This window comes from Schistocerca cancellata, chromosome 3, assembly GCF_023864275.1.
Source record: "Schistocerca cancellata isolate TAMUIC-IGC-003103 chromosome 3, iqSchCanc2.1, whole genome shotgun sequence".
Classification (NCBI taxonomy): domain Eukaryota; kingdom Metazoa; phylum Arthropoda; class Insecta; order Orthoptera; family Acrididae; genus Schistocerca; species Schistocerca cancellata.
Window position 1 is genome coordinate 697,671,834 of NC_064628.1, and position 26,153 is coordinate 697,697,986.

The 26,153-nt window shown below is 45.6% G+C and overlaps 1 protein-coding gene across 3 annotated transcripts in view; it reads right to left on the reverse strand.

The window, feature by feature from the left end:
* Positions 1–26,153, reverse strand: part of LOC126175684 (ecdysone-inducible protein E75) — a 466,380-nt gene that overhangs the window by 41,473 nt on the left and 398,754 nt on the right. For 2 of the 3 annotated variants that reach the window (XM_049922616.1, XM_049922615.1), the window contains exon 2: positions 991–1,079. In XM_049922616.1, coding sequence (XP_049778573.1) covers positions 991–1,079 — 89 coding nt within the window. Of the gene's footprint in view, positions 1–990; positions 1,080–4,243; positions 4,507–26,153 lie in introns of those variants that run through there. The other variant, XM_049922614.1, reaches the window with a different exon arrangement.

Consider the following 26,153-nt stretch of genomic DNA (forward strand, 5'->3'; position numbering starts at 1 on the left):
GAGAAGAAGTCTATGGAAACCATTTGGAGATAGTGGTCGCTACAATAACACAGACGACTAGATGACTTATCTAGTTTTGTCTGTGGAAGCCTGAAGATGGTGCCAGTGAGGCACCGAAACTGGTAGCTAAATAAAATTATGACTGTTTGGCGTCTATTTTCTTCAAGTCACTGATATTGTACTCAAAGGACAGTACTGTTTTTCGTTTTCTGAAGTACACAATTATACATTTGTCAACATCTAAAGCAAGTTGCTAATCTTTACATCAGTCTGAAATCTTATCATTTCTACTGGAATGTATGTGCAGCTTTCTTCAGACAGTGCTTTATTATGTAGAGATGAGTTGTAGTGATGAGTGGTCTGCTGAAAGTGTGACGTTACTGTTAATATTGTCAACTAGATTATTAATATACAAAACGGACGGCAGCAGTCTCAACACAATTGAATGTAGTTACTGGTACTCTTGCGTCTGTCAGTGAATCTCCACCCAAGATAATATGCTGGTAAATGTGGCTAATAATTTATTGCAGAAATCTAAGATAGTGAGAAATGAACGGGAAGATTGAAGAGGGAGAATTTTAGCGATTGGAAGAATAAAGGAGGAGTCAGTGAATCTCCACCCAAGATAATATGCTGCTAATAACTTACTGCAGAAATCGAAGATTGTGAGAAATGAAAGGGAAGATTGAAGAGGGAGAATTTTAGCGATTGAAAGAATAAAGGAGGAGTCAGTGAATCTCCACCCAAGATAATATGCTGCTAATAACTTACTGCAGAAATCGAAGATTGTGAGAAATGAAAGGGAAGATTGAAGAGGGAGAATTTTAGTGATTGAGAGAATAAAGGAGGAGTTGAGGAAGGAATGCTACGGGTGCCGGGGTGCGGCGCGGCGCGGCGCGGCGCGGCGGCCGTGGCGGCGCGACAGGCGAGGTGAGCAGGAACGGACAGCCCTGAAGGCCGGCGGTGAAGGCCAGCCGCGCGGACACTCACCTTGCAGCCTTCGCAGGAGTGCACACCATAGTGGAAGCCGGACGCCTTGTCGCCGCACACACGGCACAGCACCGTCGTCCCGTCGAACTCTGCAACAGCCCAGAACACGCCGGCGTCACGCACTTGCGATGCTATCACCTCTTGTCACATACACACACACACTCAAAATGTCAGTTCGAGGGCGACCGCACTCGAACAAAGGAGAGCGGCCAACTTGAACACAGCGAGGTGAGTACAATACCTATAACGTGATACAGTATGCAGAGACTTCTCCCCTCCCAGTTTTTCTGACCTTTAGAATGAGAAGTAACTTCATAAACTCTCCATCGATCACATTTGGCTACAATGGTAATGCTGCCATTACACCGAAGGTTGAAATCCATCACCACAATGCCTTAATAAGGTGGTCCTAACTGGTATGCCGTTGGCTTCTTCCGAGATGTCAACTTAATTAACTAGCTAATTATAAGGAGACTTCCAGTTTAAAGTATTTTTCACGTTAGTAAAAACTTTCAGAGGCGAAAGAAGTGATAAGTTCAAATGGTTCAAATGGCTCTGAACACTATGGGACTTAATATCTGAGGTCATCAGTCCCCTAAAACTTAGAACTACTTAAACCTAACCAACCTAAGGACATCATACACATCCATGCCTGAAGCAGGACTCGAACCTGCGACCGTGGCGGTCGCGCGGTTCCAGACTGAAGCGCCTAGAACCGCTCGGCCACACCGGCCGGCTAAGTGATAAGTGTTCAGTCTCAGGACTGACTGAGTATCGAACCCGTGGCTGTTTTACAGCCCTACAGCTTACGGCCATACACTGCTCAAAAGTCCTTCTCGTGTTATAAAGGGCTCAAGAAGCTGAAGCATTGTCACTGCAGTGAGCTAGCCTCCTCCTCCGCCCAAGCCGACACAGTCCTTCATCACAGATCAGTTTTGATCTACAATAATTAATGTTAAGGTTTCCCCAAATCACTTGAAACAAATCGAATAACATTTCTTTGGATATATGTCTGCTTCATAGAACAAAGAACCGCGTGACCGCTACGGTCGCAGGTTCGAATCCTGCCTCGGGCATGGATGTGTGTGGTGTCCTCAGGTTAGTTAGGTTTAAGTAGTTCTAACTTCTAGGGGACTGATGACCTCAGATGTTAAGTCCCATAGTGCTCGGAGCCATTTGAACCATAGAACAAAATACTCCAACGTTTCGTAAGCTACTGACGGTGGCCTTCGTCAGGTCGTCAGGTTGGAAGTACTACAGTACTAATCGTCACCTTGGCGAAGACCTCGGCAGGCTTCGAAACGCTGTACTTTGGACAACTTGACGCAACCACGTAGAAGAAGCTGACCTAACTAACAGCCTCAGATGAAGATACGATTCGATCAGTCCCTTATTTTGGACCTCCGCATGCCATAACCTCGCAGCCAAAAATGTTTCATAGACCATCATCTTAATAGGCTTCATACCATGTGGCTATTCCTCCAAGACTTTCATCATATAATTTGATAGGTCTCTCTGCAAGCAAATACCCTCCATAACGCCCACAGAATAGTGCGTCTCCAGCAAAAAATTACGATTTCTGCTAAATGTCTTTTTTTTAACAAAGACGAAACAAAATCGCAGCATGCTTATTGTAGTGATTACATAGCCCGATTAGATAAAGTGTAGGAGAAAGTAACGCGTGAGTCAGTGCGAGTCCCAGCATTCACTCTTTGCGTCACAGCGTTCTCATACCTGATAACAATGAAAGGGTTGCTTGCTCATGCGGTCGTTGAACTCTCCAGGCCTGGGACAATGGCACGGCAGCGTCGCAATTTCTCGCAGCCTCCTCTGACACAGAAAGCGAGCAAAGTGCTTATCTAATCTCTGACCCGGATAAGTTCGTTCGAACCGTCACGAGGGAACAAAGACTGAAGCGCCGTCGCAGTTTTTCAAGGACTTCTCGAATGCGGGTCTCTTCGCTGTCAACGACCACTTGCCAAGGTCACCGACTTGTCGGGCATTACGGCGCGGGCGCAGTCACCTCGTGAGGACAGGGAGGACGTTATTTCGCGCAAAACAAAGAAATGTAGTAACTTGTAGTGTATCTTCCCGTCGTGTTTGATGTTGCTGTTGGGCTAGTACGTAACAATAGTAATGTCAACCCAACTGGACACAGAGAAGTCTACAGTTTAGAGTTTCTTTCATTGTCGGATGCTGTCCTTCAAAGAGCCCTAAACATTGTTATATCATTATGGATATTTCCAGTTTTATACTGATGTCAAGAATTTAAATGTTACTTACTTTCTGGTACTTGTAAAAAGTCATATTCCAAAACCGCCGAGGGCTGTCGCTCTTCTACTACCGGCTTGATCATCTGATCATATTGAGGTATCTTAAAATTACTTACAGCAGCCTACACGGCAACGTAAAGAACTTTATCATACCTCAAGATGATCAGGTGAACGAAATAGGTAGTTAAAAATCAGAAGTTATTAGTGGATTTGAAAAAATACGATTCTTTTCTTAAATAGTAAGGACGATGAGGGACATCACCTGCACAGAATATTTCTTTTTACTGCTTCGTTAATCCTATTAGGCAATAACGGGAAAGTTCCTATTATAGCGAAGGTCTCTCTAAGTGTAGAGATAATGGAAGTCCCAACCAGTCTAGACGATGATAGCTCAAATGGCTCTGAGCACTATGGGACTTAACATCTATGGTCATTAGTCCCCTAGAACTTAGAACTACTTAAACCTAACTAACCTAAGGACAGCACACAACACCCAGTCATCACGAGGCAGAGAAAATCCCTGAGACGATGATAGCGTTGTAACATCTGGAGCCATATACTATCAGGAGGGCTTTAAACTAATTATTTGCGGTAAAAAAGGATTATCAAACCCGAAGGTTGGTTTGAACATCACAGTGCTTTACTAGACATTGTCCTGTTAGAAGTTGCTCGCCGTTGGTTTCATCCGATACTTTGAGCTGACTTACGAAGCCAGTGACATACAGTTTAACACGGACACCGAATGCGGTACAGCTAAGACAGGCTTCAGAGGTATGCCGTGTTGTCGCAGAACGCTATGTTAGCGCCCTCGAACGAAGATTACTGCACTTGCAACAGTTACAAACATCGACAGGTGTGGAGCGGTGTAAGAATCGCTTGGAGAGAGGGAGAGAGTCGCCTGGAAGAAAAGTGAGAGGCCGGTGAAAGGTTGAGGCGGCGGCGGCAGGTGGAAAGTGAGAGAGCGGGCGGGCGCGCTTTACCTATGTGCAGCTCCGGCTCTCGCCGGCCGACCGCGGCCGCGTCCATGTCGACTAGCATAGCGGAGGCGGGCGACGCAGAAGACACCGGTGCGTCGTAGGCGGCGCCCGGCGGGCAGCCGACGCTGCCGTCGGACAGAATCATCGCACCCGCTCCGCTCGGCACGGTCCCGCGCACACGACTGCTGAGGGCAAGGCGAGCCACTGGCACTTCACACACGCGGACACACTGTTCGGGAACGACCGCACCGCACGACTGCCACGCGGAGAGTGAAAGTCGCAGCAGCGCCGCGCACGCACCACACCTGAAGGGCGACGGCAGCCTTGTTGGTAAACGGCCAGTGCCGCCCGCGGTAGTGGGGGAGGGGAAGGGACCTCGCAGAAAACCTGCGCGCCCACCGCGCCCGCTTATTCCTTTTTTCGGCAGCTCGCCGGCGCGGAGGTCATTGACAAACAATAGCGCGGCGGCCAATGGCGCGCGCCGCGGCGCCGGGCGCGGCCCGCGATTGGCTGGCGGCGGCCCCCCACCACCGGCGCGCTCTGCCCCCCACCCCGCGGGCCGCGCGCGCCACCCCTCCGCGGGAGACGCAGGGGGCTTCGGCCGGCCACACACCGGGGTAGTTCAACGCCCCCGAACCTTGACTGAATTACCCAGACTGGAAGCGGCCAAGGCCACCCGCCGGAGCGGCGAACGCCCCGGCCGGCCGGACCGAGAGCGCTCTGCGCATGCGCAGCGAGGCTCACTACGCCGCTCCTTTCACTGGCGCGCTCTCCCAGAACTATTTACATCACTTATCGCCTCACCGTTATCAGCAGGCCGCTGCGCGGGTCATCGAACCCCACCTGCCACCGCGACGGAAGTCGAAATCTGCTCTCCTTCTCATTTGACTTCCATGCACCAGCCCTTCTATTAAAGACATCGACTGTACTCAATCGTTACGTAACGATCGCTGTTTAAAAAAGAAAGTGCTATTAACCTCTGACCGATTTGGCTATTCGCCCAACCTCCTCCCACCTTAAGCCTATTCAGCGAGTTCGGCGTAATGTGAAGGCATTTCCGCAGCCGCGAAATGGCTCAGAAAATGTGTTGTATAAACGTTGAATTTTTTCCCGGAGTAAACCTAAGAGAATCCATGTGTGATGAGGTCCTTCGGGCGAGTGGCGTATCTCATTACATTGAGGACGATGAACTCTTGTTGCCGTGGTTACACAAAGCCGCGCAGCCACCGGTGTGCAGCCCTTCAGGTAGCACATAAATCTACAGCAACGTAAGATTCTCACTCTGAATAAAGGCTGGGAACAAGGCAGGTGACTAACCTCTCTCGTTAGCCCGAGAGGTCACTAGGATGCTTTCGTTCTTTCAGCAGCAAACTATGAGAGTTAGATATTCTCTCAGGAAGTTACCACTGCAATAAGTGACAGCACTGAATGTACCCTTACTGTTTTCTTTGACACAATCGTAGAAAACGTTTTGTATCGTTAACCGGCTGGCCGTCGTCAGAACAACTGTAAGTGACATTAGATGGTCACAATGTAATGCTTTCTCAGACAATGGCTAATGGACTGATACCTGTTAACCACACTCGTACAAAACATTTCCTGTAGCTGAGTCTACTTCTACGTGTACATGATTACTCATCAGTTCACAATTAAGCAACTAGCAGAGGGTTCATTGAACCACCTTCTTGCTACTTCTGTACTGTTCCACTCTCGAACAGAGCGTCGGAAAAACGAAAACTTAAATCTTTTCTTCCGATCTCTGATTTCTCCATTTTTATTACGGTGATCGTTCCTCGCTGTGTAGATGAGCGTCAACAAAATATTTTCGCACTATGATGAGAAAGGTGGTGATTGAAATTGCTCGAGAAGGTTGTGCTGTAGCGAAAAAACGCCTTTGTTTTAATGAATGTCACCCCGATTCGTGTATCATATCCGTGACATTCTCTTCCCTATTTCGCGATAGTACGAAACGAGCTCCTCTTCTCTGAATTCTTCCGTCATCCCTATCCGATGCGGATATCACCCGAAACAGCAATACTCCAGAAGAGGGCGGACGAGTGTTCTGTAAGCTGTTTCCTTATTAGTCCTCTTACGTTTTCTAAGTGTTCTGCCAATAAATCGCAGTCTTCGGTTTGCTTTCCCCACATCTTTATCTATGTGATCGTTCCAGTTTAAGTTACAGGTAATTGTATTCCCTAAGTATTTAGTATGTGATTTAACGTGTACCCGAAATTTATCGGATTCCTTTTAAGCATGGAAAATGTGAAGTGCATCATCGACAAAAGACAATAACTACCTCCACAACGAAGTCTCACTTTTTTCCCAAAAGATACCGTATCATGGATACTTTAGACGAGGAAGAGAGTACATAGCAGTACTTTTTTATACCCAGTTTATACCCAGGAGGTCACTAGAAGTTTAGAAGCATGTAGAGGTTAACAACTCATGGAGAACTCTGAAAATACTGCGTCTTATAAGTCCAGAAAATGCAAAGATCTTTTGGAAGTGGGAAAAACCAAAAGCAAGAAAGAAAGTTGTCGAGAAATAGAAAGAATTAATTGGAGAAAAAGACGGATTTTTTTTAACTCTTGAAGAGTGCGATTAACTTCTGCTGTCTGTGAAGTAGACTTCATAAAGACGGTCAATGCAAAAAAGACATGATAGCAAACATTGAGCAACGAAAAGGACGTTAACATCCTGCAGTATAATTCTTGGAGCCAGAAGAAGATTCATGGAATCGAGGTTAGTAAGGTCCGCATGGTAGAGAGCTAGGCAGAATAGAAACAATTAGAAGCTTCTGAAATATGTTGTTACTCGAAACATTTGCAGACCAGGCGGATTGATCGAATAGGAAATGAAGACACGCTGCAACGTCTCAACGAGATAAAAATACCTGATGAATTAATCGCAGAGTTAGAATGGTGGGGCACGTATTACGACGTAAGTCGCTGCTTTAAACTGTATTTGAAGGGACCGTAGAAGACAGGCATAGGTATGAGCATATAAAGAGAATGATGTAGGACACAGCAGTCGTGCTGAAATGAAGCGGATAGCGACAGAAAGAGATACGTGTATCAAACCAGCTCAAGACTTGATGACAGAAATAATAAGTATTCTGGCCGATTTTCGTTCCTTGTCCATGTTTTTTCTTTCTTTTTTCCCCCTGCATGTCTAATATAGCAGACTTTCTGAAAAATTTGTACTCAAACTTTAGTCTGTCTTTTCTCCCAAGAGTGAAGTATTTGTGGATGCTATGATACACATCTTTTTGAACGGTTCCATCTCCTGGTAAATTATGTCCATATACGTATATTCTGTCCTATCGATTCTTGCACGTCTCTCCTCCGCACTTCACTAAAATCGATGGAGGTTGCACAGTGGTTACTATACTGGACTCGCATTCAGGAGGACTACAATTCTGCGACCGGCCATGCAGATTTACCTTTTCTGCTACTTCCCTAAGTCGTTTACGGCAAATACCGGGATGGTTCCTTTGAAAGGGTACGACTCTATTTTTTCCTCTTCCTTCAAACATTGCGAGTGTTTGCTTGTTCTCTAATGACCTCTACATCGACGGGACGTTAAATCCTAATCTGCCTTCGTTCACGTGCGCGAAGTATTGCGCACCATCTTGGCGTTTATCAGTCGCGGTTTACAAAGCGACAGACGGCTGGGCGCCTTTTGTCTGCTCTCCACGGCGCTTCGTGTGTCGCGAGGACGCTCACTCATTCCTTGAAACGAGTTCGTTGACCGCGGCGGCGGTGATCGCCTTGTCGCCGGTAACCAAGAGTGTGGTGGGCCCGTCACCGTAGTTGACGTCTGGCGCCGTTATCCCTTGTGCCAGAATGAGGGCAAACGCGTGATAAAGCTCTCACGTCGACTTATCTGTTCATATCGATTACAAAGAGTTGTTTTTCTCGATCTGCACTATTACGTTAGTCACCAGCTTTTGTCTTACATACCAGCAATACGCTGCGTTAGCCCACACTGTTCTCTTTCTTTCTTTTTGTTTGTGTAGGGACGATTTTCGAGATTACGTGAAGCGTAAGTAACCAAACAATAACGTCATCTTTCACTGATATGTGTAATACGATTGAATCTATATTAGTCCCGTATTTTCAATAGCGCCATCTTCCCAGCGACTAGTTACGAGAGCGCGATGGAAAGCAATGTCTCCGAATTTTTTATGCGGAAACTCCTACCTTTTTTTTGGTAAATAAAACAAACATTATTAATATATTAAAAAACTAAAAACCCACCTCGACTGCGAAAAAAAACCTAGTGTTAAGTGTTAACCCAGGTTTCGGCGTAGATAACTACACCTTCTTCAGAACAACAATAAAACCCACAAGTGCCTAAGAAGACCATTGTTAATGATTAAAAGAACACCATAGCTATACATTTATAAAGGAAAAAGAAAATGTATAGCTATGGTGTTCTTTTAATCATTGACGAAGGTCTTCTTAGGTACTTGTGGGTTTTATTGTTGTTCTGAAGAAGGTGTAGTTATCTACGCCGAAACCTGGGTAACACTTAACACTAGGTGTTTTTTTCGCTTTCGAGGCGTGTTTTTAGTTTTTTAATATATTAACCAACGATTGCTGACGCGCTTCGATGTTGAAGGTTCTTAAACATTATTAAGATTCTACATTTTTATTGTTCTTCTGCCGGTAGTGGGCTCCGAACTGTAGGGTGTAACATGGCGGTGTGTAACGTGAGAAACAGTGTGCTGTAATCGAGTTTCCAGTTCGACGAATTCGTCCACACACGGGGAAACTCTCCTGCTGCATGACAATGTCAGCGGGCCGAGGTGGCCGTGCGGTTCTAGGAGCTACAGTCTGGAACCGCGCGCCCGCTACGGTCGCAGGTTCGAATCCTGCCTCGGGCATGGATGTGTGTGATGTCCTTAGGTTACTTAGGTTTACGTAGTTCTAAGTTCTAGGGGACTGATGACCTCAGTAGTTAAGTCCCATAGTGCTCAGAGCCAGAGCATTGGCGTCGGATATTGTCTTTCAGCATCCCTAGAGTTGTCGGTCGATCACGATACACTTGTGATTTCAGGTAACCCCAAAGACAATAATCGCACGGACTGAGGTCTGGGGACCTGGGAGGCCAAGCATGACTAAAGTGGCGGCTGAGCACACGATCATCATCAAATGACGCGCGCAAGAGATCTTTAAGTGTCTAGCAATACTATTTTTTTTGTTCTAATAAAATCCCATGTCATTCCAAGCATGTGTGTCAATTTTTACCTCTCTATCTACATTATTTCGTGGTTTATTAAGTTTTCAAATTTATACTGACTTTTTGATCACCCGGTACATTGCATTCAGGAAGACATTTCGTACCAGTATTAGCTAGTTTGTCTTATTACATTCGCCTTTTGAGAGAGGTAAGAAAAACTGTTTAGTTTATTCTCAAGTTCTTTACGCAAGATATATTGTGGTGGCTGCACAAGCGTCCAATCCTAACTCAAGGGCTTTGCTAGTGCAGTAATTTCGTGTCCCACTACAGTTGGCGAAAGGCGTCTCTGTCTTTATTTGATTCTACCACTGGCGGTATGACCCCTGCAGAGAAGGGTTGTAAGGCAGATGGAGGAGCTTGACACGGGATACGAAAACGAAATCGGTGCGGCAGATGCGGCTGGGCTATTGTTCGTTTTCCGCGGGCTGTAGGTATATTCCTGCAAGGGTTCGTGACGCGTTTCCCGAGGGGTGGACACCGTAGCGACGGAAACGTCTCAACGGGGGTGTCGGCCTTGGAGCGCTCCACAAAGGCGGGGGAAATCGTGGGCCGGGGTGAACGTCCCAGAGGGCGTCCACCCCTTTCTGGCAGGGTCGCACAAAGGCGAGCGAGCAGGCAGCCCTCAGGCATCCTCCCTGTCGCTTTCACGGCAGAAATTTCCAGGGTCACGGCTCCCCTTCGTGGCGCGTGAAATTTGTGCAGTTGTCTTCCCTGGTGTCACGTAGTTGTAGGACTGAGTGTTTGCTGGCCAGCAGTTGTAGGAAGTGGATGTCATTGCCACCTTAATACAGGTGACATTTAAAAGAACAGGGAAATTGGGCCTAGGGACCACGAAAGTGAAATTCATACGAAATCAGGAGTGTAGGAGATATAGAAAGCAATACCAGTCGAATGGTAAGACGTTTCATGGAAGCGAAAATTGCGACTGAAAATTGCGGGGCAAATATCATAATGGAAGACAGCCACACGCTCATAAAAAAAGAACTACTACCTCCACACAACAAAGATCAGAGGGCTAAGTAAACATGTGCTGTGGCTCGTCATTTCTTTTCTGTCGAGTTTAACCCAGACGATGGAGACAGTCATAATGTATTCACAATAAAATTTCTCACAACATCTCAATATATAATATTAAAGCTATCTAACTCTTAGCCACACTTAGTGAAAGGATTAATCAAGCAAATTAGGTTCCGTTATACATTTTCCTCCTCTGTTTCCTTCCGTACGCCTCCACAGGAATAAAGCACTAAACAACCTAAAAGACACTCCTGCTGTTTCTTCCCAATGACAGAAACGAGGCGGCAAGATTTCACTCTCTGCGTTACTGTATTATGAGAAGACAAGACAGAATACGTTCCTTTCTAAAATATATTTTAATTCCGGTTCCCTAATTTTTAACATTTTTATGCAGCGACAGCAGCTGATATTGTTTATATAAGAACATACAGCCTACAGTTGCAGGTTAACTTTATCGTTTACCTAGGTTTCAGCGTTAGTAACAACGTCTTCTTCAGAACATCAAATATTATTTAAATGTTTGCCTAAAACAAGTCATGTCCTAAGTCAACTTTATATAACTTGATGCATAACCGTAAGGTTTTGTCACTTCTATTAAACAAGCTGTAGCAAATTCACTTTAAGCCCGTTGTATGGCTTGTTTTAGGCAAACATTTAAATAATATTTTATGTTCTGAAAAGGACGTTATTACTAACGTTGAAACGATAAAGTTAACCTGCAACTGTCGGCTGTATATTCTAATATAATTCCGATTCCGTTGTTACCATTAGACATCGCATGAGCCTATAACAAATAAACTAGTATATTCTACATCTATCTACACCTACATATATATTCTGCAAGCAAATGCATGGTGCATGGCGGAGGGCTGCGATAGAGATGCGAAGAAAAACATGTACCCTTCTCGAGAGATCCCAGCTAATACGTGTTTGACTTTAAAAAATTTAAGCAGATGACTCACGAATGCTGTTCGCCATGCAAGGTAAATTGGGTGCATTCATTTTTACATCTGAATGCCTTTAGCATGTGATCACGTAGTGCGTGGCCCTGACCAACAACGGCGCGATAACAAAAGAAAAACATGAGAGACGCAACCTTATGTAAGACCTGCCACCTGAGATTATTCTGTAGTATCAAAAATCCTTCGCTCAAACATTGTGTGAAAACGCCAAGGAGGGGAGAATGGAAAGGGTGGTGGGAGACACCATAAAGAGAAAGACTGGACGGCAAGGGATGGATAAAGAACACTCAACAAACCATGTATCTTCGCCTTCGAACCGTAATTCAGGTAAGCTGGTATACAGGAAATTTGACATTCATGTTCTTGTTTCGTTCATTCACCACGATTACAGCTCAGCTTTTTGGGTAACATATACAACAAATGCTTTGCTTATTATGGCATTCCATGTTATAAAATCTAATACAGGTCTGCGACATATTATCATGTTTAACGCTTTTCTGCGGTATGGGGAAGTACCAACGCCTTAAGGTTATTTCTGGAGGTGAAGCTCCTATACTTGTGAAATCTGGCGTACTTATGTTGAACTGATAAGGGTGACACCGCGTTAAGGCAATGTGGATGATCAACTGCGTAGCCTGTAGAATTCACAGAATGATTTCTGAGGCCTTCAGTCGACAAGTATCGGAATTTTCGGGGATATCTCAGTTTACGTCATGGATTTTCATACCTAAAATACGAACATTTTAGGTTAGTTATAATGGTGAGCGTTACAGATATCGTTAAAAATTCACAAATACGTACAAAAGCATTTTTAATTCACAATTTCGCGATGGATTTCAGAGTATTTTGGACTTTCAATTCACAATTTCGTGATGCATTTCGGAATATTTTGCCTCCATCATGAGGTAGACTTTATTAATGTGAGTAGATCACGAATTTTGCTTTGTACACGACTTTGTGAGTACAGTGTTGCACCTATTCACATAATATTACAGGCAGTCCAAAAAATACGAACAGGAAGATATATGAATACTTTCACAGTATGTATGATATAATTGAGCGATCTGAAACTGTAAAATAAGGAACGCTACAGTGCTTAGTGACTTTTCTTCAGTTTCAACTACTTTTACTGTTGCTTTCTTTTCCACAAAGTAACTGTACACACTTTGTGAAATATGGTGTGGACAGAAGCAAGATAAGCAAAATTTAACTGACGATACATGTAGTAAAGAGCTAGAGAATTTGTGAGAGGTCAGAGCGAAGCAGGCAGAGTTGGTACACTGTTTGGCAAGCGGCGAACAGTGTGTAGCCCGTCCGAAGATCTGCCGCTTGGTGCAAAGTGGATCAGAAGTGCATCTGGTGGCTGGCTTCACTTTTACGTGCGGTCCGACTTGCGGCCTGCGAGGTGAGGCGAAGCGAAGCCGAGCGTGGACGAGGTTGCTGACCGTGTCGGCTAGCGTCGGCCGCCTTCGGCCGCCTTCGGCTCGGGGTCACCGAGAGTCACTTACCCCCGTGGTACACAAACCGGACGCAAAACCTGCCGGCTGAATGCACCCGCTCCGTCGCATCTGCACACGCGGCAGCTATTGTCATTTATGGAGGATTAGGCTTTTTATTCTGACAAAAGTATCTTCCAGTCCTAGTAGAACCAATCTGAGGTGCTATACTCGACGTTATACTGATGACACACCTTCCAGATGCACAATCATAATAACGATGATTCGTCTTGTACGTGTATTGTACCTGAAACTATTACAGATTTTTTTTTTAATTTCGAATACAATACCTGAATATCCATCACAGACCCATTTACGAGAGCGAGTTGTCACACAAATTTGACTGGGTGGACAGCTGCATTTTTCTACTTTGGCACCAATTCTCCCGTAGTCCCTGGCTTAACGTTTGCATCGCAATCATGTCATGAAGTTTTCGGTTACAGCATCACCAGCGATTTAACACTTCGTTCATATACAAGAATTTAGAAAGAATAGCTTCAGATTTTTCCGAAATGAGAAGGTTTCAATTTGGTCCAGAAGGATTAGTTTATTTACAGTTCAGGATTGACTTGTGTTCCCGTCACTGCTGCACAGTCACGATTGTAAATACATGCACTGAAAAAAACTAACCCACTGTAGGGTTGAAGGAAGGATTTTCGATTTTAAAAACATGTACAAACTTATTCAGATGAGTTCCAGAAATGTAGGAAGCCTCATTTTACTACCAAACGTGGCCCTACATACCTTTTCATAGGAAATTCACATGAGGCCAATGTATAAACTATTTTCAGTGGGGCGGACATGCTGCCAAAACGTTTTCTAGATAAGTCCCTTCACGAGAGATATTTATTTTCTGTGGTTGAATGTAAACTCCTGATGTATTATCTAGTGCTGGTTGGAAAAAGCCAACAGGCTAGGTAACAAATCATTAATCTAATCCTTTCTTCTTAAATTTAATGTCATAAATTTTCCTCCTTTACATCACAATGTATAGGATGTTCGGAAGCTTCTAGGACTCGTAGAGGGGAGTGAGTACATAATATTTTTAATAGGAACCCAAGTTCCGAAACGTACCGTTTCCATTCTACGACGGTTTCAGTTCAGCGTGCACGTCTGCTGAGGGAAAGATGGGTAGCCCGAGCTGCCCAACCGCGTGGCCACCGTGGTCGCCGCATTTAACTCTTATGGACTACTTTTTGTGGTGTCGTACGCAGTTTAATTTACGAATTTACGAGACTCCTTTACAGATAAAGGAAGATCTGCTAGCACGAGTTCTGGCCGCTGTACTAGAAATTGAAGTGACACCGAGTGGGATGGAGAGTGTGTACCAGGACATGCTTTGTACATGTGTAATGCGTCAGTACTGTTCCGTACGTACTGTAGCTGGGTTCCTTTCTGTTTTGGAATAAATGTAAATACGCAATATTTAAGTGTTAATACAGAAAAATATGCTTAAGTGGTAAATGGATGTTTCGTTAAATTTCCTTTCGTACTGTTACCTAATAACTTGACTGCGTCACGCCTAATTCAATTTCTGTAGCAGAAGTAGATCAGTCATACATCTGAACTGATACCGTAGTAGAACGGAAACGGCACGTGTCCAGACGTAAGTCCCCGTACAAAATATTATGTACTCACTCCCCTCTACAAGTCCTAGAAGTTTGTAATGGGAATTTCCGAACACCTTGTATGTTGCCACAGACTTATTCTAAGGTTCTGTGGACAGCACTGCCCAAGTCAACACATTTTAAAATAAAATGTATAAAAGCCACACACGGGACTTTACACACGATATGTAGCGAAAACACAACCCGGTGATTATGTACGTCATCAAACTAAACTTTTATAAGCCCCTATCTACTTAAAACTGTTTTTACTCTCAGTCCTACATTGATAAAATTGATAATGATATTTTTTTCCCTATTTTCTTGTTGGGAATAGTTCTTTTTACGAAGATTTCCAGAGTTCCAACACAAAGAGTTTGCGTTTGTGATTTGTAGTGTAACAACCATTTACCGAGTGGCGAAAAACGTACTTGACCATTGCTTAGAACGAACAGTCTCGGTTAGGCTCTTTATTCCACGTGCAGTGTCCTCTAGTGCTGACTTGAATGGACTGCTAGCAAGTAGTCGGTATTCCTTTATAAATTAACCACTTTTTTTCATCCGATTGCTTATGCCGCTGCTGCGCGGCGCATTTGCGACCTGCATAATTCATGGGCCTTTGTATGCACCCTGTGCGAAAACCTATTTGTAATCAGCGGAAGTTACGCTTCATTCACTGCTCAGAGCAGTACAGTTTACTGCCTGCGAAACAGTCCGCGGTGCAAGTAATCGTGTAGGCATCATTCTCCAGAATACTGAGCTGCATACACAACTCGCTTCCTACTCCATCCCCGTCATGTACGAACCGTTTCCGAACGATAGGATGGCTTCGACCATCTCTAAATGGCCTTAAATGAGAGCAAACACGAAATCAGTCACAGTGGCGCTTCGGCAAGCACTTTACTTTCCTGTGTAGTAAGTAGTGATCCGCTTTCTGGGACACTTCGAATTTAATCATTACATCTCATTTAATACAAAAATAACATGAGCCTTTAGATGTCAAAGAAATGCAGAGACTTTTCCTAGTCATTTTTCCTCATTTCGAGCAGTATTCTGTTCTAATGTACGAATTTTTTTGTAGGATGCCGAGAGACACTGACAAGCCTCTAATCTGATAATACCGTACCATAAAATGAAGTGCGATGTAAACAATCTTAAGCGTTTACTTGTGTGGGTAGCGACACTTTGTAGTCTATATTCAGTGTCACCAGAGGAAAAGTCCTCGGTATTACTTAAAATATATCAAGATATTATTTAAAAAGTTTTTGAAATCTGGTGCTACAGTAGAAAGCTGAAGATCGGGTGGGTAAATCAAGTAGAGGTACAGAATCAAATATGGGAGAACTGAGCTTCGTGGCACGCATTGACCAAAAGAAGAGACTGTTTGATAGCACGCATGTTAAGGCACCAGTGGATAGTAAGTAGGAAGAGTTTAGGGTAAAAAGTGTAGAGTGTGAGCAAAGCTTAAATATGGCAACGAGGTTTAAGTGTTGCAATTGCAGTTGTTATGCTGAGAAGAGACTTGCACAGAACGGACTAGCGTGAAAGGTGGCAACAAACCAGTCTTGAGAATGATGAATACAATACCTTGCTCAGAAACGTCTGTGATGTAATTAAATCAAACAGTACTTGTAGTCTTTTTTACCTTCTAGCATCTAACATAATCTAGGAGCGATTAAAGAATTTGCTGTGGTGTAGTGTACGAGCCAAGTATTGTTAGAGATAGTGTCTTTCACTTGTCTTATAACGCTAAAGTAACACAGAAATATCGCAAGCTCAACAGCAACTATTCTTAATATTTCTGTTGTATATTTTTTCAGTTTATAAGCTTTCGGGGCATGTTCATTCAGCTGTCTCAATAGTAATGTCAATTATGACGATACGAGAGTAAGGACAACATAACATCCAGTCCTCGAACGGAGGAAATCTCCGATCCGGCCGGGAATCGAACCCGGGCCGCTTCGCTTAGCAATCCGCCGCGCTGACAACGCAGCTACCGAGGCGGACCATTTTTGTTGTACTGACGTTCGAAACCCACGATTATGTTTTCAGTGGGAAGAGTTTTAGTTACTTTTAATATAGAATCTGACTCCCAACTTGTGCTCTTGTAATACTACAACTAGTATTCGGGACACACCCACAACCGTTTCGTTGTTCCCATCTCACCCGTAGTTTGATTGCTTAAGAATGTGGCTACAAATCGTCGTGGCGATGCACCAATGGAATTCTGTCTACTTCACTACAACCTTGTATAATATTTGGCTGAAAATTCCATGAATATTCAGAGGGCTATTACTCCCAAAGTCAGCTCTACTTAAAGGGTAAGGAATGAAAAGTAATTCCAAACTGTAATAATGCAAGGTCTCGCGGTGGCAACATTGAACAAAAAGCTCTCGGGTTTGCAGCCGCGTGAAGTGATTAAAATTATACGAGCTTTCGGCCAAGAACTCTCTGGCCTTTATCAAGTAGTATGACTGCCAGCGGGCTGCTGTGATATGTCCCTTATATACACTAGCTGCCGGCTGTGACGTCACTGGTGATCGTGGCATCGCCGTTTACGGTCATACGTTGATTCGGCATTCGATGTGCCCGCTTCAACCGCGCGATCACTGGATACCCACGCCGTGCTGAGCTGCACGCCACCGTCTGCGATTCACTGAGACCAGTTAAAGTCGCATCAGGTCTCAGAACACCTGGGGGCCTACAAGAAACATTGCGACTGTGGCCGGTCTTAAACAGTGCGCACTGTGGAACAACGCAGGAAGGAGTAAGAGAGGTTTCATAGCCTGTGCTACCCCGTGAAATCTGCTTTAGCTGAGCATGCTTTAGAAAACGAAACGTCCGCCGTGGCTCGACTTACGGCTTCTGGAATTGTGTAATTAAAGAAGCGATTGAAACAAAAATCGCTGATGGCACCTTAAATAGAGACTGTGGCCTGCAGTCAGCATGCGTGGGGTCCAGGGATCGTTCGGCTGAATCGGGCACATCGAAGGCCGAGTCAACGCATGCCCATATATGGCGATGCTGCGAACACCAGTGACATCACAGGCGGCAAGCAGTGTATATAAGGGGGAATCAGTAACCCATTGCCAGGCATACCACTTGATAATGCCAAGGAGTGTTTGGCCGAAAGCTCGTGTAATTTTAATCACTTGAAGCGGTTGGAAATCTAAAAACTTTATTATTCAATAAGCCAACTTTTTTGTGCTCACTTGAACTCTATGAAACATGCTTTATTTTATATTATAATCGGATTGATTAGAGGAGAATTTATTTTTAGGCGTGTCCGCCTCCGTAGCTGCGTGGTCAACGCGGCTGACTGCCACGCGGGGGAGGCGTATTCAATTCCCGGTACTGTCAGGTACTTTTCCTTGGAGGAAGGACCGGTAAAGGGGGCATTCAGCGTCGTGGGGCAAACTGAAGAGCTACTCGACAGAGGGGTAGCGGTTACACGGTCAATGAACCTGATAACGACCGAGAGACTGGTGTGCCGGACAGATGCCTCTCCATACCGTATCAGATGACACCACTGGCCGAAGATGACACGGCGGTCGGTCGGGTGTAGAGCCAGAACCCGAAACTTTTTATTTTTAGGTGTCTCGCACGACTGAAAATTCAACTTCTCTGTTTTCATTTTTAGATGTCTCTCACGACTGGAGATTCAACTTCTCGGTATCATATTATTATGGGTCGTCTGAGATATATATATATCTGATGGGACTTCATTGATATATATACGAAGTTCCATGCTTCTTGACAGAGCTTAGGGGAACCGCCGTACTAGGCAAGGTCCTAATGGAGGATGTTTGCCGTTGCCTTCTCCGGCGGTAATGGGAATGAATGATCATGACGACGCCAGAACAACACCCTGTCATCTCGGGCCAGGTGAAAATCCCTGACCCCGCCAGGAATCGAACCCGTGACCCCGTGCTCGGGAAGCGAGAACGCTACCGCGAGACCATGAGTTGCGGATATATTTTCAACAGTAAAACGATAAGTTCAATCTGGCCTACTGCACCGTAGGATAATATGTTTTCAGACTGATTAGCCTGAATTAAAGTTGAGTGGTTTGGATTTTAAATCTTGTGTTGCAGGCATCTTGGCCGTTATACACCTACATTTGTACTCCGCAAGCCACCCAACCGTGTGTGGCGAAGGGCACTTTACGTGCCACTGTCATTACCTCCATTTCCTGTTGCAGTCGCGTATGGTTCGCGGGAAGAACACTGCCGAAAAGCCTCCGTGAGCGCTCGAATCTCTCTAATTTTACATTTGTGATCTCCTCGGGAGGTATAAGGAGGGGGAAGTAATATATTCGATACCTCATCCAGAAACGCACCCTCTCGAAACCTGGACAGCAAGCTACACCGCGATGCAGAGCGCCTCTCTTGCAGAGTCTGCCACTTGAGTTTGCTAAATATCTCCGTAACGCTATCACGCTTACCAGATAACACTGTGACGAAACGTGCCGCTCTTCTTTGGACCTTCTCTATCTCCTCTGTCAACCCGACCTGGTACGGATCCCACACTGATGAGCAATACTCAAGTATCGGTCGAACGAGTGTTTTGTAAGCCACCCCCTTCGTTGATGGACTACATTTTCTAAGGACTCTCCCAATGAATCTCAGCCTCGCACCCGCTTTACCAACAATTAATTTTATATGATCATTCCACTTCAAATCGTTCCGTACGCATACTCCCAGATATTTTACAGAAGTAACTGCTACCAGTGTTTGTTCCGCTATCATATAATCATACAATAAAGGATCCTTCTTTCTATGTATTCGCAATACATTACATTTGTCTATGTTAAGGGTCAGTTGCCACTCCCTGCACCAAGTGTCTATCCGCTGCAGATCTTCCTGCATTTCGCTGCAATTTTCTAATGCTGTATTTATAAAGAAAGTCCTGGTAGAATTATTGCATTAAGTCTTCAGAAGGTGGTGTCCAAAGCTCGTAAATAGTTGAAGAACGTCATGATTATAGGCAAGAGCCGCTAGTAAAATTTCTTTATTGAAATTATTATTACACCTTTCGAACCATGTACTCACTTTGTTTAAATACAAGTGCTGTCTGCTCTAATTAACACTGTTACTGCTTCCCAAATTCTTCTGGTTTCCAATACTTTCTTTCTCTTTGTCTCTCTCCTTCTCTCTCTCTCTCTCTCTCTCTCTCTTTATCCACTGTTCAGCCCCCGTGCGACTGAAGATATAAGAGAAAGGTTTTCGCGAATTTTGACCATATCTTCTTACTACCGCCCTGCTGGGTCACTGCAGTCGATTTTGCCGTCCGCTCGGTGTACGTGCAGAACGGCCGGAGCTGGAGCACCGCTAGCGATTTGGCAGTGACAGAGGCCCCGAAGGCGGTCGGCGCCGGGTTCATCGGCCCCTCTTGTAAACAGTGCTCGCAGTTACGCGCGCGTGACGTCAGCACGGCGGTCGCGTGGCATGAGGCGGCGCTTCCGGAACGCTATACGGCGGCCGGCTCTGCTAGGCGGTACATCACTCACTCCAGGAAAACCGCGTCAGGAGAGTCCAGGAAACCGCCGAGCGCACGAGCAGAATGTAGGTCGACAGGGGGGCCAGCTTTTATTAGTTCCGCATAAAGAGCTAAAGAAAGGACTCCCCAGAATTTATTAGGACAGCCCACGTAGTAGATACCGCTGCTTCCTTGAGCAAAAAAACATGACCGCGAAAATCCCCTACTCTATCTGAAGCTTATGAGGAAAACACTACGCGCCATGCGTCTCAAGTGGGGAGTAACAATTACAGTACCTAGGATACATAGCTCGAAATTTTTTGCAATATATAACGCACAAATACATAAGTTCCCAATATAAGACACAAAAATATATCGTCTTATCTAGCAGCAGGAGAGAAGTCTAAATGGCTAAATGGGCTGGGGGGAGGGAGGGGGGGGCGGAATAGTACAGTTCGCTATAGAGTATAGAGAAAGCCATAAGAGGAAAGCCATAATTTTATATATATATATATATATATATATATATATATATATATATATATATATATATATATATATATATATATGGCAAGAATGGTATATGGTATGTGAAGTGTAAAGTACATACGTTATCAGTTACTAATGCTTGAAGGAAACAAGAATAAAATTTAAAGTGTCGTCGACGATCAGGTCGTTAGAGACGGAGCTCAAGCTTGGAATGGGGAAAGAAAGCAGCAGAACCGTATCAAACGAATCGTTCCGGAATTTATCTGAATCGTTCAGTGAAGTCACTGACAACCTAAAGGCTTGCCAGACGGCTATATGAACCTATCTCCTCCCGAACACTTGTCTAGCGTTGTACCACGGCGCAACTTTGCTCGGTAGTATTGTGTTGAGCTAAGGTGCTTTCTTGAAGAAAATTTACGATCTAACATATTGTCGACGTCGGAGGAGGAGAATGGCAGAAGGAAGCAGAGCTGTTCATCCTCCTTGACAGGGCCACAAATTGGTCCTGGTCACACCTAATCCTCAGAAGCTGGATTTCGAACAATGGTATTAGAGATCGTTACTGCTGCTTCCTGAATCTGGAAGGCTGCGTAATAATTCGCCAAATGATGGTTCAGCAAAGAAAGCCCGGGTAGAATTATTGCATTAAGCCTTCAGAAGGTGGCGTCCAAAGCTCGTAAATACTTGAAGAACGTCATGATTATAGGCAAGAGCCGCTGATAAAATTTCTTTATTGAAAGCCAGTATCGGTCCACAGACCATTATCAGGTTCCTAAAACCATTTACAACACCATATTTGGCGATATAAAATCACTGGCGTCAGATGATAAAATCCATGAATTAGTTACTGTTGTCACATAGTAATATAAATTATACAGTCAGTCATAAACCGTGCTAGACAGTGCACCCTGGCACAGTTTATGATTGACAATGTAATTTATATTAATATATGACAAAAGCGACCAATTCACGGATTTTATGATCTGAGTCCAATGATTTTATATCGCAAAATATGATGCTGTAAATGGTTTTATGAACCTGAAGACGGTCTGTGGACCGAAACTGGTTTGTCAAGGAAGAAATTTTATTAGAACCACTTGCCGTTCTTCAGGGGATTAAAGTCCATCTCTACCGCGTCCGATCGGAGAGTTGGTTGTAGCAAGAAAGTCTACACAATGCAAAAGTGATATACGCTATGGTGAAGGGGGAAACCTTGATAGGAAGGGGAAGAAACATGTAGGTAAATACGAAGGACGTTCGGTAAATAATGCAACGCATTTCCTTTCTCGGCCAATTTTGGGTCAAAAAATGCAGAATTGTTTATGGAACATAGTGGAATATTCCCGCTTCAGCCCGTATAGTACCATGAAGTTCCGATTAGTGGCGGTGCTATACGTAACCTTCAAAATGGCATTCCAAGCAGAGAGCTGTCATTGAGTTTCGTCTGGCTATAAACCAGTACATCGTAGATATTCGTAGGTGCTTGCAGAATGTCTACGTAGATCTGGCAGTGAACATAAGCACGCCGAGTCGTTGGGCGAGCCCTCTGTCATCGTCGCAACGTCTCCTTCTCCATGACAATGCAAGGTTTCAGGCAGTTCTCTTATATCGGATAAGTATTAAGACCCCCAGTGGTTTAGGCCGGATACAGCTGTGGCATCTCACCGAAATAGGTAACTGGGCGATATTATGGAGGAAGGGTAGTCAAATTTTGCTGCTGTCACCCGGACGTACAGTTTCAATGGTTTCCCCAAAATTGCACATTTATTTAACCCATCTCTGTCCTCTCCGAAGTCTGTCAATGTTGACCAGATTTTGTCACATGTCATTGGAAGTATTTTAAGAGGTGTGGTGTGGGATTTACGTCAAGAGTTCTTATGGTGTTGTTGCGCCGAAGTTTGAGTGACCAAGCAGAGGTGTCTGGTGGCTGGTGGCTGGGTGTCGTCTACCTGCACGCAGCGAACGCCGGAGAACGGGTCACGCGGGGGCGTGTGCGCGGGCAACGACCCGCGGCCGGCCTGTGCTCGGGCTTGGGCATCGATTGGGCGTTCTGGTCTTAACCCTGCAGGCGCGCGCCGTTTGTTTACGGGCGGGGCCCGCTTCCTGGGACTATTCCCGGAGGCGGCGGTGGAGGCGCGGGCGGAGGCACGGCACAGCACTAACCCTGGCAATCGTGGCGGGCACGCGGAAGTTCTGCCGGACGCCTTACATGGCGTCCGCCGCCACATCACGGCAACAGGTGCCACTGGCGGCCTGCCCGCCACAGTGGCATACTCAAACCTCTCGCCTTCTACTCATTCTCCTCCTCTTCTTTCCGATTCTCGTTCAAGTGGTTCATATGGCTCTGAGCACTATGGGACTTAACATCTGAGGCCATCAGTCCTCTAGAACTTAGAACTACTTAAACCTAACTAACCTAAGGACATCACACACATCCATGCCCGAGTCAGGATTCGAACCTGCGACCGTAGCGGTCACACGGTTCCAGACTGAAGCGCCTAAAACCGCACGGCCACACCGGCCTGCCTACTGTCGCAGGTTCGAATCCTGCCTCGGACATGGATGTGTGTGATGTCCTTAGGTTAGTTTAAGTAGTTCTAAGTTCTTGGGGACTGATGACCTCCGATGTTAAGTCGCATAGTGCTCAGAGCCATATGAACCACTTGAACCCACTCGTGTACCCTTGGTGACTGCACGACACAAAGCTTTACTCCTCGCCCGGGCCCGTGAACACTGACATTGGACTGTTGATGACTGCAAACATGTTGCCTGGTTGGACGAGTCTCGTTTAAAATTGTATCGAGCGGATGGACGTATACTGGTATGGAGACAATCTTACGAATCCATGGACCCTGCATGTAAGCAGGCGACTGTTCACGCTGGTGCAGGCTCTGTAATGGTGTGTGGCGAGTGCAGTTGGATTGATGTGGGATCCTTGATACTTCTAGATACGACTCTGACAGGTGACACGTACGTAAGGATCCTCTCTGATCACTTACATCCATTCATATCCATTGCGAATTCTGACGAACTTGGGCAATTCCAGCAGGACAATGCGACACACCATTCGTGCACATTTGCTACAGAGTGACTCCAGGAACACTCTACTGAGTTTAAGTACTTCCGCTGGCTACCAAACTCCCCAGACATGAAATTTATGAGTATATGTGAAATGCCTTGCAAGGTGCTGTTGAGAAGAGATCTCCACCCCATCGTATTCTTACTGATTTACGGATAGCTCTGCAGCATTCATGGTGTCAGTTCCCACCACCACTTATTCAGACATTAGCAGAGTCCTTGCCAGCTCGTGTTGAGGCACTTCTGCATGCTCGCGGGGCCCTACACTACATTAGGTAGGTGCACCGGTTTCTTTGGATCTTCAGTACAGTTCATCTATCGGTTTTAATGAGTGAGTTTGCGAGGCGCAAAATATGTGATTTATCTGGCAGCATCTTTTGTCTGCGTTGCTTTGAAGGCACATTGTTTGCAGTGCCAAGGGACCGTAGGCCTTAATGATTGGCAGTAGGCACACGCCGGACAGCTGCCTCTGACGAGGAGTGCTCCTCAAATTGAGCTATCGCCGCTGGCCTGAGGGACGGAACGAAAACCCGAACGGTGAGCCGGCTGCTCCGCATTCCTCTCGCTGCCGGTGGACCAGGAGGTGTCGGCCGCCCTCTTACGCACCCGCGTAGCACGCAGGGCAGTCATCGGAGGCGGCGGCGGCGGCGGCGGCGACGGCGGTCGCGGGTCGACGACCGCGCGCGGCGCGGGCGCTGCGTGTCGGTGCCGTTAGCGCTCCACTCACACACACGGCCGGCACCCCCTCCCCGCCCAACTTTCACTGCTCTCGGCCGCAATCTGGGGGTCGTCGACTCGCCGCCCATACACAGTGTGTGTGTGTGTGTGTGTGTGCGCGCTCGCGCCGGCTGACCCCGCTGACCCTAGCCGCAGGTGAGGGCACGCGCTGGTCATTGTACTCTGCCGGCTTATCGCCACCCCGGCTCCCTTTAAAAGCCTCGGAGTAGTATAACAGGAGCGAGCGTCGCCCGCTGTACATTTGTAACACGAGTGGCTCTCTCTCTCTCTCTCTCTCGCCAGTCTTTCCCGTTCCTTGTGCGCTAGATTACGTTTCCTTTACACAAATAAACTACCGTTAAGTGTCCTAAATATTGAAGTTGTCATGATTACCGCCAAGAGCTGATGGTAAAATGTCTTCCTTTAACAGTCAGTTTCCGTCCACAGATCTTCGTCAGGTTCATAAACACATTTACAACGTCATATTCTACGTCTACATCTACATTTATACTCCGCAAGCCACCCAACGGTGTGTGGCGGAGGGCACTATGTGCCACTGTCATTCCCTCCCTTTCCTGTTCCAGTCGCGTATGGTTCGCGGGAAGAACGACTGCCGGAAAGCCTCTGTGCGCACTCTGATCTCTCTAATTTTACATTCTTGATCTCCTCGGTAGGTATAAGTAGAGGGAAGCAATATATTCGATACCTCATCCAGAAACGCACCCTCTCGAAAACTGGACAGCAAGCTACACCGCGATGCAGAGCGCCTCTCTTGCAGAGTCTGCCACTTGAGTTTGCTAAACATCTCCGTAACGTTATCACGCTTACCAAATAACCCTGTGACGAAATGCGCTGCTCTTCTTTGGATCTTCTCTATCTCCTCTGTCAACCCGACCTGGTACGGATCCCACACTGATGAGCAATACTTAAGTATAGGTCGAACGAGTGTTTTGTAAGCCACCTCTTTTGTTGATGGACTACATTTTCTAAGGACTCTCCCAATGAATCTCAACCTGGCATCCGCCTTACCGACAATTAATTTTGCTATATAAAGTCATTTTGCGTCAAAAAATAAATTCCAGGAATTCTTCGCTGTTGCCACATAGTAATACTGTATAAATTACATCGCCAATCATAAACTGTGCCCAAGTGCACTGTCTGACACAGTTTATGACCGACGATGTAATTTATACTGCTATGCGACTAGAATGATGTATTCATAAATTTTATTATCTGACGGCAATGATTATATCGCCAAATGTGACGGTGTAATTTTTCTTATGAAATAGCCTGTGAACCGAAATAGCTTGTTACGACAGGCGTTCAATAACTAATGCAATTATTTTCGTCCTGTTTCGATTTAAAAAAAGGCAGAATTTGTTGTGGGAGATCGTGGGATATTCTCGCTTCAGCCCCGAAGTTCATGAAGTTCCGCTAAATGACGGCGCTATACGTAGAGCCTTCAATTGCCGTCTGTAAGGATCTGTGTTCCAGAGAGCTTTCTTTTGGAGGAAAATCAGAGAATTCCACATAGGCACTAGCGGAATGTCTACGGATATCTGGCCGTGAAGTAAAGCGTGCTGAGGCGTTGCTTGAGGTGTCTACCATCAACCCTGCAGGGTCGCGCAAACCCGTCCGATATACCGCGTGCCGGCCGACCGCACACAGCTGTGACTCCTGCTGTGTCGGAACGTGCGGACACTCTCATTCGACTTGATGGACGAAATCAGTCAAACACTTGACTGTATTACTGGACGTCTCTGTTGGTAGTACTGACACACTCGACTAGCAGCTGGGTGCAATTCATTGCTCATTACGAGGCTCGTCG